The 22,136-nt window shown below is 28.7% G+C and overlaps 3 protein-coding genes across 3 annotated transcripts; all 3 read left to right on the top strand.

Moving 5' to 3' along the window:
• The first annotated feature begins 4,223 nt into the window (after positions 1-4,223).
• LOC127250275 (tetrahydroberberine oxidase-like) lies at positions 4,224-6,168 on the top strand. Its single transcript, XM_051273463.1, has one exon. The coding sequence runs from the start codon at positions 4,260-4,262 to the stop codon at positions 5,922-5,924; it is 1,665 nt and encodes a 554-aa protein (XP_051129420.1). The 5' UTR covers positions 4,224-4,259; the 3' UTR covers positions 5,925-6,168.
• Positions 6,169-11,001: 4,833 nt separating this feature from the next.
• LOC127250277 (tetrahydroberberine oxidase-like) lies at positions 11,002-12,923 on the top strand. Its single transcript, XM_051273465.1, has one exon. It carries the CDS (start codon positions 11,046-11,048, stop codon positions 12,708-12,710), a length of 1,665 nt encoding a protein of 554 aa, XP_051129422.1. The 5' UTR covers positions 11,002-11,045; the 3' UTR covers positions 12,711-12,923.
• A 6,667-nt stretch (positions 12,924-19,590) lies between these two features.
• On the top strand, positions 19,591-21,607 carry LOC127250273 (tetrahydroberberine oxidase-like). The gene has a single exon (XM_051273461.1). It carries the CDS (start codon positions 19,683-19,685, stop codon positions 21,357-21,359), a length of 1,677 nt encoding a protein of 558 aa, XP_051129418.1. The 5' UTR covers positions 19,591-19,682; the 3' UTR covers positions 21,360-21,607.
• Positions 21,608-22,136: the final 529 nt, after the last annotated feature.

Raw genomic sequence — 22,136 nt, 5'->3', positions numbered from 1 at the left:
ATCTAAAATTATAAATATAACGATATTAATGAATTCATTATGTTGGTATATAAAGTTTCAAAATTTCGACATACACGATTTTCTAGTATTAGTTATATTTTTTTTAGTATTAATTTTGGACATTGTGATATTTATATTTTTAGTCATTGGAAACTATGAAAGTATTTTGTAGAATTATGATGTTGCTTTTGTAAAATAATTTTTATTAATTTTTAATACTATATTATAAGAAGAAGTATTATATTTTCATTATAAAATATGAATTATACTTTTTTATTAGAAATAATGTAACATATAAAAGAACAAATCAGGAATTTTTTTCTTCTTTTTGGAGTTTAGATGTTAATTTAAATAAATTATTTTTCGAGAGAAAAAAAAAATACTATATATATTTATGAAGAAATCCAAACGTAGCATAATATCATTATTTTCTAGTAGGGTCGAAGAAAAAGAAGACATGAAGAAATAATTGACTAGAATTTAAAGTCAAAATTGAAAAGGAAAGAGTATATGACAATTAGAAGTAGAAATAGAGATGACCCAATATGATATAAATAATCATTTATTTATTTAATATATATACAATCAATGTATTCAAAAGGTATTCACGTAGACCATGACTTGGTAATCGTAGTTTATTTTATTTATTTATCTAGTTGGATTTTGATTGTGAATTTTAGTTTTGAATTTTGATTTTAATAATATCATGTTAATAAAATATTTTATTTTAAAAATAATACACTCTTATATAGAAAATAATCAGGCGGCTTATAACACTAGCAATTGCTCAGGCCCTAACTAATAGAGGGTCTATATTTTAAATATTATCTATTATTATTATTATTAAATTTTAAAAATAAAATTCTAACTTTTAATTATATATATATGTTTTCATAATTATCCTATTTAATTTTAAAATTAAATTTTAATTTATAATTATATATACTCCCTCTGTCCAAGCTAAAAGTATACAATTGAAAGTAGTAAAATGACATTTTTGCCCTTATTTTTTTTGGTATAAAAGTAATGATGTGATGTAAGAGTTGATTGTATTGGGTTTGAACCCCCCTTGGAAGCAAAAAAAAGAAACCTATTTGTGAAAAAAATGAGGTATTTAATGAAATGGTTACTTTGTAATTGGACGTCCCAAAATAGAAATATGTATACTTTCTAACTGGACGGAGGGAGTATAATTTTTTATTTCTTTCTAATCGTCTACACTTCTTTACCTTACACTTTATCGCATTGTCTACCGCAACTCGATCAAACTTGCCTAATTTTTTCTCTTATATCTTTCACCCTCCTTCAATTCTTATTTTTCGAACTTTCATACAGACTGTCTTTCATCTTCTTTTCTCAATTGACATTGTCCAGACGGTCACGTTCAACCTCTTATCCAACGCCAATTAGTAATATTATTAAATATACATTTTAATTATGTATTTATAGGCCTATATTTTATTTTTGCTCAGGGCCTAAAAGAAAGTCGGAGACGTCCTGAAAATAATAAGAATTCTCTAATATAAAAAAAGTAAATCAAACTTGTAGTATAAAAAAAAGCAAAAAAACAAACAAACAGTATGTTTTAAATATTATACATATTTTTTAAATATTGTATAATAATAATAATAATAATAATAATAATAATAATAATACAGACATAGCCCATATCTAGTAATGTGAATATTTTTATATAATATTCATATACATGATAAAATTGAATTTAATTATATATTCTCAACTATCTTGTAAAATATTTTATACATATGTTTTTCTTGTTCTATTTCTCTATAATATTTTACAAGGTATATAAAACATATCTTTTAATATATATATATGTATATATAATAACATGTGAATAGAACACAAATATATCGAATATGATTGATTGACACTATAAAAGACTTGTAAACCATACGACAATATAATTAAGAAATTTAAATCTAAATATGTTCAACTACGATGGATTCTTGTATACCTTTCAAGAGCCATTTAATTTTTTCATCAATTTGTTCAACCTCAAAGATGTTGCCATTCATGTCGAGCAAATGACCTCATGGTTTCAAACTTGTGCGAGCAACATGCAATTGTATATTAATGACCCGGAAAAGTAATACGATCGGTTTTTCTAATGGGTGGATGCCCCACCGTTAGAGTTGACTAGCTCTTTAGCGGGGATGCTATGGGTCAACATTGAAAAAATATGTTTTTGCTGTATGTATTTTTTTTACGGTGCAAAAATTTGCAGTCATTATTCTTCGAGTGTGTTTTGGATAAACTTCTAGTTGAAACTAATAGTTAGTTTTCAAATTAGATTTGACAAGATAAATTATACTGGACATATAACGTGCCGTTGATAACATCTTCGATGCACGCATAGTTGATGCTAATGAGATGATGCGCTTCGGTAAATACATGAGCAAATGTGTTATTTGGGCCATCTAGAATGGTGAAGTTTTGACTATATATTATTTTCTACTAGCCCGGACTTTGTAATAATAAAGTAAATATATTAAATCATATAAATTTGTTACTCTTATACCCTCAAATCATATATATATATTTCTTAACGAAAAAACAACATATTAAGTCATAGTTTAAATTTTTTGATGATAAATTAATATGTTAAACAATGTAAAAATTAACAAACTATATCTTGTCATTTTATATACACTACAAGAAAATATCATTTTAATAATGAGATTTTTTCGTCTTTAAATTCACTTTTTCCGTTAGTAATGATATTAGAGACGGAATTAATGATGAAATTACCATAGCTACGTGACCTTTAGTGACGGAATTTCGTTACAAATATATTATTTTTTTGTAGTGATATTTTTTTCCTAGGATGAATTTACATTTACATGTGTACTTTCTAAAGATAGAGCTGACCTCAACAAGATGACAAATATCAAATTATATTATATTTAGTTTAGTACATTGTTTTCAAAAGCTATTGACAAGGACACGTTTTTGACAAAAAAAAAATAAATTATACCAAATCAAAACTAATGAAGAATTCTTATATTATATGGATTGAGACTACAACGAAAAAGACCAACCCATATATTCAATAATATCTTATAAATACTCCGGACGTTCACCTGTCACACATGGTTCGTCTAATGTAATTTGATTTGTCGGACTTAATTTGCAGAGTATTAGGTTCAACCGGGGGTTTACCTAATATATATTTTCGGATAGCGGCTGCAAATTTCCACGTAAAATAAATTTTTTTTTATACACTTTATTAGAAGTTGATTTCAATTACCAATACCATACCTTCACAATATTTTATAAAAATATAATATACACATATTTACAGAACATCGCATGCAAACTAATTTCAAACTAAAACACAAACTCTAAATTATAAATATGTTGATATTCTACACATATCTACATGCATATATACACATATGTATATATATAATTTGTTCAAACACTTTTAAATACAAGGGATGTATTCTTCTTGTTTTCATTAATAAAAAATTTGTTTGTTAGTGTTTTGGTTTGAGATATATATATATTTTTTTATGTAAAGTATAAAGACTAAATGTGAATGATGAGATTCGAACACAAGATTTTCCGACTCTATTACTATTTTAGATGATGTTAATGACTGTTTTACCTAAAAACTTAGTAGTGATACACATCATTTATTACAAAAGTCAACCAACAATATATATTGAAGTAGTAATAATAATAATAATAATAATAATAATAATATTAATATTAATGTTCTTATTTTATTTAAAACTTTAAGTTTTCTTTAAAAAAATTTCAAATATTTTTTGCCCTATCAACTTTTTAAGCAAAATATTTGTTAAACTAATTTTTTACAAAAAAATAAAAAAAAAAATACTAAAATTTTTGTCTTCATTTTCTAAAAATAATTAAAACCAAAATAATCATTTTTTAAATAATAATTTTAAATTTTATCAATTAAATTTAAAATAGGAAAAGAGGAAATTTTTTTGTGTATAAATAAATACATCTATAAAAATTTTAAAACATTATTGGAGCTCAGTCCGTGTCATATATTCTCTGAGAAGTTTTCCAATGAAAGAAAGTGTCAAATTCAAAGGGTTTTTTTCAACGCCTAAAAAACCTTTGAATTGATGAATCCAACTACGCGTATGTCCCTTGTCGTTCTTCTTCTTCCTTAACTTCTTTGGTGAGTATAAATAGAGATGCCATCCATCGATCATTTCATCACAATCCCACAAATCATTTCAGCCAACAAACCCTAAATCAACATGACAACCAAGATCACCACTTCAAGAATTTCGAACTTTTCCATTTTCATATGTCTTGCAGCTGTTCTCTTGATTTCTTTCCCAATTCCTGCTGAATCCCGACATGAAGGTCATAATCACCATGAATTTCTGCAATGTCTGTCCATTCGTTTGCAGAATCATAGCCATGGAATTTCCAATGTTGTTTACACTCCCAACGAGTCCTCGTATTTGTCGGTTCTTCGAAAATCCATACACAACCTGAGATTCATGTTGGCTCCTACTGCTCGACCTCAGGTCATCGTCACGCCGTTGCAGGAATCCCAGATTCCTGCGATTGTCGTTTGCGCGAAACAAAATGGCATGCAAATCCGGACTCGAAGCGGCGGGCATGACTACGAGGGACTCTCGTATACCTCCCCAGTGCCGTTTGTTATCGTCGATTTGTTCAACCTCAACGACATAGCTATTGATGTCGCACAAATGACCGCATGGGTTCAAACCGGTGCGACCAACGGGCAATTGTATTATGCATTAGGCCAAAAAAGTAATACAATTGGTTTCCCGGCGGGGTCATGCCCCACGGTCGGAGTTGGCGGGCTCTTTAGCGGAGGAGGCTATGGGCCACTCTTTAGAAAACACGGTCTTGCTGCTGATAACATAGTTGATGCACGCATGGTCGATGCAAATGGGAGGATGCTCGATAGGAAATCCATGGGCGAAGATGTTTTTTGGGCCATACGAGGAGGTGGTGGTGCGAGCTTTGGAGTTATAACTGCTTGGAAAATCAAATTGGTAACGGTACCGGAGACTGTCACAATATTTTCTGTTAGCAGGACTTTGCAACAAAATGCAACAGAGCTTGTTCACAAATGGCAATATGTGGCCCCTTTCATGTCCAATGATATGCTACTTGCAATCAATGTTGGTAAAATAACTGTCCCCAGCACCGGAGAAAGAACGGTGCAAGCCAGCTTTAATTCGATGTTTTTGGGAAGGATTGATCAATTGCTCGAGTTGTTGCAGCAAAACTTTCCGGAGTTAGGTGTGAAAAGAGAAGATTGTCTTGAAGTTAGCTATATGCAATCTGTACTCTTCAATGGAGGTTACAATGTTCTACAGTCACCGGAGCTCTTAACTAGCAGAAATCCCGAAGTTCCAAGCGCAATTCGAGCCACAAGGTTTAGTTTTAAATCAAAAACTGATTACCTACTCAAGCCAATTCCAAAAAGTGGTATTGAAGGTATGTGGAAATTATTGCTGGAACGTGCACCCGACATGGCAGAACTGTTGATGACCCCGTACGGTGGAAGGATGAATGAAATATCAGAATCCGCAATTCCATTCCCTCATCGTGCTGGAACCCTCTACAAATTCCAACAACTGGCTCATTGGATACGCCCTGAAGAATCAGAAGCATCTTTTAAGTGGGTAAGAAGCTTTTATGGATATTTAACTCCTTTTGTTTCGAACTCTCCTCGCTTGGGCTACCTCAACTATCGGGATCTTGATTTGGGAGTCAACAATGGCGACAAAACTAGCTATAGAGAAGCTAGTAAATGGGGATTGAGGTACTATAAATCCAACTTCAAAAGATTGGTTCGAGTAAAGACTATGATTGATCCGACCAACTATTTTAGAAATGAGCAAAGTATTCCCGTCCGAGGTGCCCGCAAGAATAAGTAAGAAGAGTTATTTCAACGGAGATGCTACCAAAATTGGTAGCTGAGAATTTCATCATAGCAGCTATGACCAATTCAAATTCATATTTGTTTAAATTAAGATTATTCACTAATATTTATATATGGATTTAAATTTAGATTTAATGTTTTTTATTGTATTTTTACATGGGTTAGTGTTGATATCTGGTGTCCATCATCATATTTAACGAAGTCATCATTTATAATTGTAATAAATATAATTTCTAATTTCAATATATTCATTTTTACCATGCTTTTATTATTTAACAATTAGAATTTATTAAAAAATATTACATTCAATATTTATATTTAGTACTCTCTCCTTGTCCGTCTATTACTGTAAATACAAAAATTTAGGTAAAATATAATTAATAAGTAATTAAGAAGTGTATTAGTAAAAATAATTATTGAAAATAATTATAAATTAAGATTAAGAAAACTAAATAGTTTAATTAATATTAAAAAACTTATAAAATATAAAATTTAAAATGTGATTAAAGTGTATAATGATATTTTCAAAAAATAAAATGACTAATTATATAAAATGAACGAAAATAGAAAATAGAGATAAATTATGTGAGACGAAGGAAGTAGAAATTAATACTAAAAGATTTAAAAGAAAACAAAATTAATGAACTAAGTTTGTTTTGATGGATTTTGATCTAATGAAATGTAAAGGCTTCCTTCAAATTTCTTCTTTTTTTAATTTGTTTATTTAGAAACAAACTTAAATCCATTTGCATTAGAATGAGTTTGAAATTAGATCTTTAGAAATTAAAATATATTCTTAAACTTGTTATTTTGAGCTTTTTTAATTAAAAACATAGTATATATAATAAAATTTCAAAAATTTTGAGGCCCTTTTCAATAGTGCAAGGTTTCTTTTCAATTTTGTGAGAGGATAGGGGCTATTAGATGTGAGTTGTCACGGTTTTTAGATTGATTCGTATTGTTTGTGCGGATTTTTGTTTGTATTTGGGTGTTGGGGGCATGAGCCTCAACATTTTGTTAACTGACTGTATTTTTCGGGTTGAATGAAAAAAAATCATTAATTTTTTTACTTTTACTTGTGTATTTAAAAGAAAAATTAAATATTGATTCTACAATTTTTTACATTAGTATAGAGCTTTCACTTAATATTTTTTTTCTTTTTTTCTTTTTTCGACATCCTTTAATGGATGTTGTCTTGCTATAAATAAGTAGTTTTTTTGCTTGTGTTTGTATATATTGTACATAGCCCATTAGGGGCATATATAGTTATACATATATGTATATATATATATATATATTGTAATTCTATTATATGATGATATTCATTTCGCTTTGGAAATCGGAAATATGTAAATCTTGTAAAACATTTAAATTTAAATTTGTTGAGATATTTTAGTTATTTAGTTTTAGATTGAATTTAGTTATTTTATATTTTGGTTTGATCAATTAGGTTTGGTTGTTATGGTTTGAGTCTATCTAGCCTGTATGTCATACATATTTATAGATCTTTATTTTCTTTGATGAATAGTAATGCAATTTTTGAGTATTTCTAATTTATTTCGTGTGAGTCTACTTTTCACATGCCGTATATATAATCTATCTAATATTTAGGTCATACCTATTTACTGTTTTTGTTTAATTCAATTTTGTTTGTTGTTATTTTGCTTGAATCTAAAATGTTCTATTGTAAATAGCCCTTGCAACTTGAGAATATGGTTGAAATGAGCTAAACTTGGCTAAATCAGCCAAGTTACAATATTTGTTTTTTTTTCTCAACCTTTCGAGTGAATTACATTACAATATGCAGTCGCTACTTGTCGAGTGTGCTTTGAATAAACTTTCGATCAAACCTAATACCTTGCAAGCTAGGTCCAACAAGGCAAGTCAAACTAGACAAACCATGTGTAACAGTTAGACCTGAGGTGCCGGCGGTTTGAACCTCTTACCTCACGGACGCGAGTTCATCTCCACACCACCAGATCACCCCTGACGGCTTCTCAACTACTACTAATCTAGTGTGGTTTGGCTGAATAAGCGTGCTAATGGTTTATTTGAACAAAACATTTTTTATTTTAGCGAAAGTAATTTTCCTTAAACTTTCTTGTTAAAAACAAACTATGAAACTTTTTTAGTTGTATTCAACCCCTACTGATTCAGTGTAGCGGGTTGAATCTTGAGTTGAAATCGTTTTATAGTTTGATAAAATTGTTTCGTCGTGGTCAAAATGATTTTATCTTATAAAAATAAGTGGAATCATAAAACTTGCAAGTTTTTTTGTAAATGTTCTAAAACAAATTTGTGTTGTTTGATTTGGATCTATAAAAGAACAGTTTAGATCCTTATAGATCTATAAATATGACCGGATCTAATAATCTGCAAATTAAGTCCGACAAGTCAAATCACACTAGACGAGTCATACGTAGCAGGCAAGGCCCGAAGGCGTCGAGATTTGAACTCATGACCTCCAGTTTATCTACTTGCTTGTTACTTTACCGTTTTAACTACTACATATACATTTGGGTTCGATTCACCCTAATCTTGTAAAGACTATTTGGAAAAAATTTCAAGGATAAAAGATCCCATGTCCTTACACCTTGAGTGTAGATGAAACTTGTGATGCCTTTAGGTTTGAACAACACGTTTAATAAAAGTAGTGGAACTAAATCATGTAATTATATAATTATATATATATATATTGTGGAGATTTCCAATTCTATATTAATACTCCATTCGTCATGTGTACTCATTTGATCATGCACGTGTTTTAAGAAAAATATGTAAGAATAGAAATTTTTACTTTTTTTGTAAAGAAAAATGGTATTTTTTTACTTAAAAATAAAATGAGAATAAATTTGAATGACAACAAAAAAGAAAAATAAAAATAAATTTAAATGACGAAGAGGAGTATTAGATTTCGTTGATATCTATTTTGAAAATTTCACACAATTTCATCTTTTGTAGTTGCACATTCCAATCCAATTCACTATTCAACACCTTGTTTCCACCGCCATCCCTAAATAAATATAAATTCTAAACTTATACGCACAATGTATTGCATATAATAAGATTTACTTTTTTATTGATTTAATGTTTTATTGTTTTATATATGCAATTAGACCTCTTCTATGTTTAATGTTTAATTTTTTTTTTAATACTTCTTATGTCCCGCCATATATAATATATATATTTTTTTAATCCGTATCACATAAGATAATCTCTGATAAATTTAACAATTTTAAACAAGTATAAATTAATTAATAAATTTCAAACATCTTACACAGTGAACTCTTTCAAAATCTTTTTATTTCTTTTAATCATATATATTGATTTTTATTTTAAAAATATAAACCCCATCACGGTCTAAAAATACCGGATCCTAACTATAGGGTCATCTTACCCGAGACAAAGGGAGTATTATATTGTACGAATTATATAGATGAAAAAATTGAAACAAAAAATTATACATGATTTTGAAAAAACAATTTTATCGGTCAATCTTGAACTCGGTATGTTTATTTGGTGCTTAGGCGTGGGAGCAAGTTCTGCAAAATCAATTCCGAACCTGCTGTTGTTCTTGTCTACTAGATTAAGGTGTTTGAAAAATATATTTTTTGAAGAACCTTTTAAATTTTTGAAATCTTTTTAGCTGTTTGGTGAGTGAAAAAATTAATTTAAATATTTAGTAAATTAGTCTTTTGAATTAAATATCTATTTCATATACATTAATATATTTTTATTGCAATATTTATTAATTATTTTAATATATTTCTTCTAATAATTTATAAATTTATTTTTATAAGTTTACAGTAATTGAAATTATTATTATTTTTTTATATGCAAGTAATTTTATTTGTAAAATTTTTTAAGTTTATTAAATAAAAGCAAAAGCAACATATTAATATTAAGAATTTATTTATATATATTTTTTTTTCACATTTTTTTATTAAAAACAAATATATTAGAATAAATTTATTTAAAATTATAAATTTGATAAAAAAAAAAAAATTAATTAAAAATTAACCTAATAAAAATATATATACAAATAATTTGTTATTTTTTTCTTTTAGATTGTTTTAGTAAAAATATACTCATATGTTTCAATAAAAATACATTAATTTTTTTAAAAAATATTAAAAAATAATAATAAAAGCAAATATTTTAACAAAATTTTCAATAATGGGTAATAAAATTTTTTAAAATATTCTATACACCGAAATAATGCAACTAAATATTTTAAAAATAAGATATTAAATATTCTTAATTGTTATTTTATCGTATAAATAACTATTTTACCAAACATTTTAGCCCATTTAGTAAATATATTCAGCTACTCAAACAACTTAATCGAATCCGGGAACAACTATTAATAATTAAATCAGTTACCGGTTAAAAGCTAGCAATTTAACAAGATGATGATTAATTAAAATTGTAATTCATTAGCTAATATAACTTAAAACAAAGATGCAAAGATGATTATGTTCAAACCTCGGACGTCTCTGGTCACCTGCCAGCCACACATGGTTCGACTAGTATGACTTTCCCGTCAAACCTGGTTTGCAGGGTATTAGGTTCGACCGGAGGTTTACCCAGTGCGTACTTTCGGGTAACAGTTGCGGGTTGCCACGTCATAAAATAAAAAATAAAAAAAAAAAATGCAAAGATGATGCTATCAAAGTTGTATATTTTCTAACGACATCCAAATTATATGGTCATTCATTAAATTAATTGTACTAAAAAACACCGTTGACTGCATCAAATTTGTAATCCCGATGGAGTTAAACTATTATTATTATTATTATTATTATTTTGAAATTTTAGTTATAGACGATTTCTATTAATAACATCACTAAAGACTTTGAATGAGAAACAGTATATTCGTGTATGACCATAAGGTAATGGAAAGAGGAGATGTCTGAATAGGTCAGAGTCATAAAATTAGGGTTTTCTACAACGCTACGAAGACTTTGACCTCAAAAATTCGACTACGCTTATGTCGTGAAATTCTACATTGTGTTTTTTGTCACTATAAATATAGATGAGGTGATGTCCTAAGAGTCCCACACCACATCAGATCATATCATTCGATCGAACAGATTAAACATATTAATAATTATCGATGATGATGATGATGAAGATCAGTTCTTCAAGATTTTCGAACTTTTCCCTGATCATATTTCTTGCAGCTGTTCTTTTAATTTCTTTCCCAATTTCTGCTGAATCTCGAAATGGCGATCACAATGAATTTCTGCAATGTCTGTCCCTTCGTTTGCAAAATCATAGCCATGGAATTTCCGATGTTGTTTACACTCCGAATGAGTCGTCGTATTGGTCGATTCTTCGAAAATCCATAAACAACCTAAGGTTCATGTTGGCTGCTACTGCTCGACCGCAGGTGATCGTCACGCCGCTGCAAGAATCTCAGATTCCTGCCATTGTCGTTTGCGCGAAACAAAATGGCATGCAAATCCGGACTCGAAGCGGCGGGCATGACTACGAGGGACTCTCGTATACCTCCCCAGTGCCGTTTGTTATCGTCGATTTGTTCAACCTCAACGACATAGCTATTGATGTCGCACAAATGACAGCATGGGTTCAAACCGGTGCGACCAACGGGCAATTGTATTATGCATTAGGCCAAACAAGTAATACAATTGGTTTCCCGGCGGGGTCATGCCCCACGGTCGGCGTTGGCGGGCTCTTTAGCGGAGGAGGCTATGGGCCGCTGTTTAGAAAATACGGTCTTGCCGCTGATAACATCGTCGATGCACACATGGTTGATGTAAATGGGAGGATTCTCGATAGAAAATCCATGGGCGAAGATGTTTTTTGGGCCATACGAGGCGGTGGTGGTGCGAGCTTTGGCATCATAACTGCATGGAAGATCAAATTGGTGACGGTACCAGAGACTGTAACAATATTTTCTGTTAGCAGGACTTTGCAGCAAAATGCAACAGAGCTCGTCCACAAATGGCAATACGTGGCTCCTTATATGCCGAAAGATATGTTACTTTCAATCAATGTTGGTCCTGTAACTATCTCGAGCACCGGAGAAAGAACAGTGCAAGCCAACTTTAACTCGATGTTTTTGGGAAGAATTGATGGATTGCTCGAGTTGTTGCAACAAAGCTTTCCGGAGTTAGGCGTGAGAAGGGAAGATTGTCTTGAAGTTAGCTATATTCAAGCTGTGCTCTTCTTTGGAGGTTACAATGTTCAACAATCACCAGAGCTTTTAACCAGCAGAAATCCTGAAATTCCAAGCGCAATTCGAGCCACAAGGTTTAGTTTTAAATCGAAAACTGATTATTTGCTCAAGCCAATTCCAAAATATGGTATCGAAGGCATGTGGAAATTGTTGCTGGAACGTGCACCCGACATGGCAGAACTTTTGATGGTTCCATACGGAGGAAGAATGAATGAAATATCAGAATCCGAAATTCCATTCCCTCATCGAGCTGGAACCCTCTACAAATTCCAACAAATTGCTCATTGGACACGCCCTGAACAATCTAAACCATCCTTTAGCTGGGTAAGAAACTTTTACAATTACTTGACTCCTTTTGTTTCGAAATCTCCTCGTCTGGCATACCTCAATTATCGGGATCTTGATTTGGGAGTCAACAATGGAGACAAAACTAGCTATAGAGAAGCTAGTCGATGGGGATTGAGGTACTACAAATCAAATTTTAAAAGATTGGTTCAAGTAAAGACCATGATTGATCCGACTAACTATTTTAGAAATGAGCAAAGTATTCCTGTCGGACATGCCCGCAAGAGTTTGTAAGAGTTATTTCAATGGAGATTCTACCAGTACTTGTTGAAGAAATTTCATAGCAACTATGAACAATTCATTCATGTTTTTATTAAGATTATTGTTGTACTGATATTTAGAGTTTAGATTTATATTTCTTAATTGTATTGTTGTATGGTTTATATGTAGTTGAATCATCACAAAGTTATGATTATAATTGTAATTGATATAATATTGTCTTTTTTTATTATATCCACGACCTATTCTATGAGATTTTTTTTTTACCATGCTTTGTTTTATTCAATTATATTTTTACTTTTGCTAAAAAATAATATACTTTATCCGTTCTATAAGAAACCATTTTTAATTTATTTCCGTTTCAAAAAAAATGATTTCTATTTTTTAATTTAATAATTATACATATTATCAAAAATAATAAATATTTTTACAATTTATAATATATCTATACGTATAAAAAGTAAATGACACTCTTCTTCCTGTAATGAGGGAGGATATATTTATATATATTACATCCAACGCTCATATACTTCATATAAATATTTAAAGGAAACTCAAAATATTTTTGTCTTTTAAAGTCATTGTTTTTATTATCCCAAAATATTATTTGAAATAAAGATATTCGGACCCAAAGAATGGAAAAGCCTTGATGCTTGGAGAGGTTGTTAGGATAATGAGAATTTTGGAAATATATAAAATAACATAACAAAATTGGATATAAAATTTTTTTATTATTTTTTTTAATACAAAAATCTGCAATCCCTACTATTCGGCTGCCCTCTGGGTAAACTTGACATATATATATATATATTTAGGTGTCCTAAAGGATAGGATCAATTCAACTTCTATCAATTTCTTTTTCTTGTATTAATTTTCTTTACCTTCTTTATTGGCTTTTTCTTTTTTTAAATTGCTTTCGTATTTTATTTTTCATTTTATTACATTTAGCTATCTTTTTAAATACGACTAAAAAATCTTTTTTTAAAAGGCGGGAGAACCACCGAATATCTCGCTCGATGAGTCAATATAAAATATTTTTTAGCGATGACAATTTTTATTTTTTTTAGTATTGATAATATATTCTTAAAGTAGTTATCTCTAAAGTTATTCACTAATCTAGTTATTTCAATGTTAAATTAAAACTAGTATGATCTTTAGCTAAATTATTAGATATATGTTATGTCTAAAATTTCTCACAATGATTTTATATATAAATAGAACGTTGGATTTAATTATTTAGCCTAATTAAAAAGTTCTAAGACCATTCACCATGCAAAACCATAAGAATTGTTTTATAGTTTTCTCTCTTTATATTAACAAATTTATTCTTTTATTTAATATAATATATATATATATTGTAATATCTATATTTAGTTAATATTTATATATATAATTATATTTTACAAAATTACTAATAAAATATATAAATTCACTATATAAATTTTATTTAAAAACTATAATTAATTTATAACATAAAAATATTAGTATTACTTAAAATTATAAATAATAAATAAAATATAATTATAATTAATACTCCATTCGTCTGTTTCTAAGAACTACATTTACTTGTTGCGTATTAATTTTTTAATATTAATTATTATATTAAAACGTAGTACAAATAAAAAAATGACAAAAATATTTCTATTAGTGTCTATAATACTAATAGAAAAGACGTTTGTAAAAATATATATACAGATATAATAATATTTTTAATGTTAACTACAATAACGTAAAAGATAAATATAACCTTTACAAACAAACATAGAAGTAATACTCCCCCATCCCATTGAAAGGTTGCCACTTTTCATTTTCGTCCGATCCAAAATAAGGTTACTATTTTCTAATTTAGTAATTGTATTACCTACCTAACATAATATATACGCTTCTAATTTACACTATATTACACAAATATCACTATTTTTATATTACACGATACTAATAGGGGTATTTTTGTCTTTTTCACCTCAACCCATTGTAATACTAATACTACAAAATCTACATGCGAAAAATAAACGACAACCTTACACCGGGACAGAAAAAATATATATTTAAAAAAAATACAAATTCTCTCTCTTTCATGTCTAGGAGAGAGAAAGTTCTTTTTCGGTAATAATTTTTTTTATTATTATTTTTTACTCATGTGGCAATTCTACGACAAAAGAGTAAAGTTTTTGTTTTCATGGTATTAAGTTTGACCAGGGGTTTATCTAGTGCGCATTTTCGGGTAGTAACCGCGAGTTTTCACGTCATAAAAAAAAATAATAAAAAAAATAAAATTTTTGTTTTATATAAGAAACGTACATTGCACATGATTAGATTATTATCTAAACTATCAAATTGTCTATATAATTTTATTAAACACAAGTGAGTGTTTAGATATATAAGTTTCTAGATTGATTCAGGGATTGCTTACTTTGAATTTGTATTTTGATTTTTTTTTTTTTTTTTTGGGTAAAATAGTGTAATATTTTGTATGAAAAAAAATTAATAAAATAATACTCCCTTCGTCTCTCTTTAACTATCACATTTATCTTTTGCGTCATTGTATTTAACATTAAAAATATCCTTATATTTATATAATTTTTTATACGAATGTCCTTTTATTAGTATTGGAAGACGACAATGGAAGTTTTTTTGTAATTTTTTTTCTTAATTCTTACTATATTTTGATATAATAATTAATATTCAAATATTAATATGCAATAAGTAATTTATATCCTTAAAGTCGGACGGAAATAATAATACTAATATGATTTAGCTAATTTGTGGTGAATGTATAGTAAAAACATATATATATTTAAACATACTGCCAAATCATTATTCCACCTAACTAAGAATTGACTCCGTTCTACTTTCAACGCTTTCAAATTTTAGCTGCTATACATGGTTCATCTGGTGCGACTTGTCTTGTCGGATCTAGTTTGCAGGTTATTAGGTTCAATCGTGAATTTATATAGAACGCACTTGTTGAATTACGACAGAAAAATTCCACATTATTAATAAAAAAAAAACAAAAATTTTTTGACTCAAGATATTATCTATTTATTTATATATTAATATATGTATTCAAACGGTATTGAATATATTTTCTAGACCATGGCCTTGTTAGTCAAGTACATGGTAATATTTCATATTCAATTTATATATTATTGAACTATTGAAACTCTTAAAATAATAGCTTATACTTTTCTATTATATAGATATTAATTAAGATAATATAAAATATGCTTATATATTCTAAAATATACTTAATTAAAATATTATATAAATAAATTATTTATCATCTTCATAGTATAAATATACTATTTACTATTATTTATTTGGTTTTTATTTGAATATGATATTTGGTTTAAATAATACTCCTGTCGTCCAACTCAAAGTACTATTTTTACAATTTTTGTTTATTTAATTCTAAAGTAAATCTTTTCTATTTTAGTAAAAGTAATTATTCATTAATACCAAAATACTCTTAACTTTTACCTAAATTTCAAACATATCATTGCACAAATTTAGTCTAAAAAAACAGTAAAAATAAATTTTTAAAATCTAAGAAAAATAACTATTTTTTAGTATATTTACTATTTTTTTAGGCTAAATCTAAGAAAAATAAATATATTTGTAATTTTAGGAGTTTAGAACTTGAGATTCTAAAATTTATTCGAAGTTTTAGCGCATTAAGGTTAAATACCGTTAAATAAGGACCGCCGATGAGGTTAGATGCTGAGTTTATGAAACCACGAGAAAATTTGACTTAGTTTTAAAAGTATAGGGGATTTAGAGCAATTTTATGAAACCAAGGATAAATATTATGCAATTTAGCCTTTATAATAAATAATTTTATTCACTTATAATTTTATTATTCATACTTTAACAAATAATTAACAATTTATCGTTACTTTTTTTACTTATCACATCATATTTTAGTCAATTCTTCAAATAATTTATTTTATAGTATCCTTACTTTATTTGTTTGATTACCCTACATATATATTAAAGTATTGTCTTTGTGTCCAAATAAAATGAAATAATTAGTATAGACGCAAGAAGTACTCCCTCCGTCCATAAAGAAGTATCAATTTGCTTTTTGTACATTAGAAATATTAGTATTATATTGGGATATAGTAAGAATAAAGTAGAAATCACTAAAATAACCTTATTAGTATGTGTGATATAAATGTAATGACATTTGTGTAGTATATTGTAAGTTGTAAGGGTATTTGTAATTTTAGGTAAACAGTACAGTTACTAAAAAAGGATATGAATAATTTGTTATGTGACGGACTAAAATGAAAAAATGGATACTTTGTTATGAGACGAAGTATAATTTATATACGAAGCCATTTCATTTTCTTTTTCGTTTGTGTGAATAGTAATAGTTGCTAATGGCTTAAGTAAACTAATGAGTATTTATGATTTTCTCATTTGAATATATTGATACCAAATATATTAAAATATAACAACCAATTGCATATTATTTAGTTCTATTTCTTGGGATAAAATTGTATGTGTCTCATTTTGAATTGACTATTAAATTAAAACTAATATATTGTATTTGTTTATTCGATCTTTATGTTTTCTACTTGATTTTTTAGATGGAATTATTATCAAGAGGTTTTTTACTTATTGAATCGTTTTTAACTGTTTGACCGATTAAACCGTTAATTTAGGTATTTGATAAATTAACTTTTTAGAATAGCTTTTTGGACAAAAAAAAAAACTAATTTCTGAAAACGTAATTTACCCGGCATTTTGAAATAGTTTTTTCAATTTAAATTTTTTTATTTCTTATTTATCCTTAAAAATTTATTATGTATTTTACACAAATAAATATATTTTGATTATTTATTAATATTTTATTATATTATAGTTTTACTTTTATAAATTTAAAATAATAAATTTTTATATATAAATTATTTTAATTGTAAAATATATAGATTTATTAAAATCAACACAAAATAGAAAATAGAAATATTAATAATTTATTTTTATATTAAAATTACATTATATAAATTTTATACTAAAAATAAATTAAATTTATTGAAAATTATAAATATAATTTACTAATCGATAATTAACATAATAAATATATACCCAAAAAATTTATTATTTTATATTTTACATCATTTTCAATAGAAAAAACTATTTATATTTTTCAATAAAAAAATATTATTTTTTAAATCTAACTATAATAAAAATAAATATTACTCCCTTCGTCCAGCTATAAAGTATACATATTTCTATTTTGGGACGTTAAATTACAAAGTAACTATTTCATTAAATAACCCACTTTTTTTTTACAAATACCCTTATTTTACGTCATATTATTACTTTTATACCAAAAAGCAAGGGCAAAAATGTCATTACACTACTTTTACCTACCATACTATTATTTTTTAAACTCTGCGCCAAAAGTAAATGTATACTTTATCCGTTGATGGAGGGAGTATTTTATAATACTTTTACAATTTTCAATAACTAATAACAAAAAATTTCAAACATGCTAAACTCAAAATAACACAATTGAATATATTAAAAATAAAATAAAATAGAAATGTCCTCAATTGTCATTTTAGGTATAAACAGCTAATATCAAACAATTGTTTTATCAAACATTTTAATACAAATAGCTAATCGAATCAGCTAGTCAAACAAGCTAATTGAATCAGCTAACAACTATCGGCTAATTGAATCAGCTAATTGCCAAACACGCCCTAAATCTACTTTTTTTGAATGAAAATTAAATATTAGATATAATGATTTAAAATATATATATATATATTTAAATTTGAGAACAACATAAAATTAACTGAACAAATCGAAAACTTAGGACAGCTATTTTTATTTTTTTTTTTGCATTTTCCTACAGTTCTATGAAATTCATTTGTTAGGAATAAAAGTAAATTGTTCATTTAACATGGAAAACATTTCATCTAATAATGATAAGACGGCTGTTTTTTTTTTTTTTTTTTTTTTTTTTTTTTTATCTGAATTAGACGCAGATGTGTTCTATATAACACGTACCGCTTAGTTTAATCCGAAGTAGATGTCATTTGAGCATGTTTCGATGAAATTTCAAAGGTAGAACAAAAATAATAATTTATTTTTTTGTATAAGACTAGTTTTGATAACTATTTTGAATGAAACCATAAAAAAGAAAAAAAAATGAACGTGATTGAGCCTAATATTGATTTTTGGTTTTTTTAGAAAAAAATTATACTAATACAAAAAAAAAAAAAAAAGCACAACATTTTTATAAATATATATATATATATATAACTAGTGTGACTTATCTTACCGGCTTAGTTTACTAGCTATTAGATTCGATCAAAAAGTATCGAAGATACACTCGAACATAATATCTGTGGATTCTTACCTTATTTTAAAAATAATAATAAATTAAATTAAATAAATAGAGCCAAGGCTAAGTCAATCCACAACTGAGGAACAAAAAGAATTACTAAATCAAATAATTAATTCTAACATGTTGATTAAATTCAATTTTCTATCTACGCGCTCCTATGTATAGATGTTGACTAATTATGACCATATTGTATTATGAAAACAAATAGAAGAAAAATATTAAAAGCAAACCAGCGCTGCCATACAGAATTGTTTTATTATTATTAAAAGGTCTAATTAATTAATAATGTGTGGCGAGTAGTTGAATATATATTATTGTGGACTGTTTCTTCACACGACATGGATAGAGAAATTTGTCGTTTTTATATGATTTTGTAATAAAGAAAAGGTCTTACAAATTAATAATTTAGGTTTTGAATTTGAAAGACGACCTTGAATTGAAGAATTTATACGAAATTAAGTGTGTGTATACGCGTTGGAAGATACTTATAAATAGACACGAATCTTGAATCAAAAAATCACATCATCGATCATTTCCTTAATCCTCAATCATATCTTTCTTTCGACTTTCCAACAAACAAACAAACCCTAAAGCCCTAAGATATATATATATATATATATATAACCATGAAGATGATGAGTACTACTACTAGTTCAAGATCATTTTCCCTATTGATAGTACTTGTTGCAGCTGCGCTCTTAATTTCTTTCCCAATTTCTGCTGAATCCCGACATGGCGATCACAATGAATTTCTGCAATGTCTGTCCCTTCGTCTGCAGAATCATAGCCATGGAATTTCCGATGTAGTTTACACTCCCAACGGCTCTTCTTCTTCGTCTTCTTCATACTGGTCGGTTCTTCGAAAATCGATACACAACCTCAGATTCATGTTGGCTCCTGCTGCTCGACCTCAGGTCATCGTCACGCCCCTGCACGAATCCCACATTCCTGCCATTGTCGTTTGCGCCAAACTAAATGGGATGCAAATCCGCACTCGAAGCGGCGGCCATGACTACGAGGGACTCTCGTATACCTCCCCAGTGCCGTTTGTTATCGTCGATTTGTTCAACCTCAATCATATAGACATTGACGTCGAGCGTATGACCGGATGGGTTCAAACCGGTGCCACCAACGGGCAGTTGTATTATGCTATAGGCCAAAAAAGTAAGACAATTGGATTTCCGGCAGGGTCATGCCCCACGGTCGGAGTTGGCGGGCTTTTCAGCGGAGGAGGCTATGGGCCACTGTTTAGAAAATACGGTCTTGCTGCCGATAACATCGTCGATGCACGCATGGTCGACGCTAATGGGAGGATGCTCGATAGGAAGTCCATGGGCGAAGATGTTTTTTGGGCCATACGAGGCGGCGGAGGTGCGAGCTTCGGAGTCATAACCGCATGGAAGATCAAGTTAGTAACGGTACCGGAGACTGTCACAATATTTTCTGTTAGCAGGACTTTGCAACAAAATGCAACAGAGCTTGTTCACAAATGGCAATACGTGGCTCCTTTCATGTCCAATGATATGCTACTCGCAATCAATGTTGGTACAATAACTGTCCCCAGCACCGGAGAAAGAACGGTGCAAGCCAGCTTTAATTCCATGTTTTTGGGAAGAATTGATCAATTGCTCGAGTTGTTGCAACAAAGCTTTCCGGAGTTAGGTGTGAGAAGGGAAGATTGTCTTGAAGTTAGCTATATTCAAGCTGTGCTCTTCTTTGGAGGTTACAATGTTCTACAGTCACCGGAGCTCTTAACCAGCAGAAATCCCGAAGTTCCAAGCGCAATTCGAGCCACAAGATTTAGTTTTAAAGCAAAAACTGATTACCTACACAAGCCAATTCCAAAAAGTGGTATCGAAGGTATGTGGAAATTGTTGCTGGAACGTGCTCCCGACATGGCAGAACTTTTGATGGTTCCGTATGGTGGAAGAATGAGTGACATTCCAGAATCCGCAATTCCATTCCCTCACCGTGCTGGAACCCTCTACAAATTCCAACAACTGGCTCATTGGATACGCCCTGAAGAATCCGAAGCATCCTTCAGGTGGGTAAGAAGCTTTTATGGTTATTTAACTCCTTTTGTTTCGAAATCTCCTCGCTTGGGCTACCTCAACTATCGGGATCTTGATTTGGGAGTCAACAACGGCGACAAAACTAGCTATAGAGAAGCTAGTAAGTGGGGATTGAGGTACTATAAATCCAACTTCAAAAGATTGGTTCAAGTGAAGACTATGATTGATCCGACTAACTATTTTAGAAATGAGCAAAGCATTCCCGTCCGACGCGCCCGCAAGAATTACTAAGATGAGTTACTACTTCAACGAAGGTGGAACCATCTCGTTGCAAGGATAATCCGACTAACACATTCTTTCATATTTTTATTAAGTTTATTGTATCGATATTTATATTTATTTTTAGATTTCTTAATTGTATTGTTATACGATTAAGGGGTCTTTTGTGGTGTCAATTATCATGCTAACTTTTATCGACTACAATTGTAATTGTTATGATTTCCCTTTTCAATATGTCCATGGTCGATTCCTTCCAATTATTATTATTATTATTTTTTTTCCACAATATGTTCTTTTAGCAATCTTTTAATTTTACTAAAACAATATTATATCTAATACTTATATTTCCTACATATTATTATATCAACAATTATTTCATTTAAAAATATCTAAAAAAGTCTTACAAAATTTATATACAATCACTATTTAAATAAAGAAGATAAAATAAAATACAATATCAAACATAGAAACAAAAACCAACCATGAGGAAACAAATACAAATATATTTCTATAATGGAAACATATGCAACAAAGTAATACTCCTTATGTTTTCATGGGTTTATATCAATAAGGTCTCAAAATATACTTTTTATATGTTTAGACTTAATTAATCCATGAATCTCTCTGTAGAAGTAAATTTTCTTCACCTATTAATTTCTCTCTAGAAATAATGTCTCAAAATAATTATTTATTTTACATTGTTTGTTTGTTTGTTGTTTCTACGGGCAAGGTGTCGAAAATTTGAACAGATGATTTTACGATAGCAAGTTTACAAGTCACACTAGGCAA

This window comes from Andrographis paniculata, unplaced genomic scaffold (genome assembly GCF_009805555.1).
Source record: "Andrographis paniculata isolate CXL003 unplaced genomic scaffold, ASM980555v1 Contig37END, whole genome shotgun sequence".
Classification (NCBI taxonomy): Eukaryota; Viridiplantae; Streptophyta; class Magnoliopsida; order Lamiales; family Acanthaceae; genus Andrographis; species Andrographis paniculata.
Note: the sequence above shows the minus strand (reverse complement) of the source record. Positions and strands in the feature narration are given on the sequence as shown.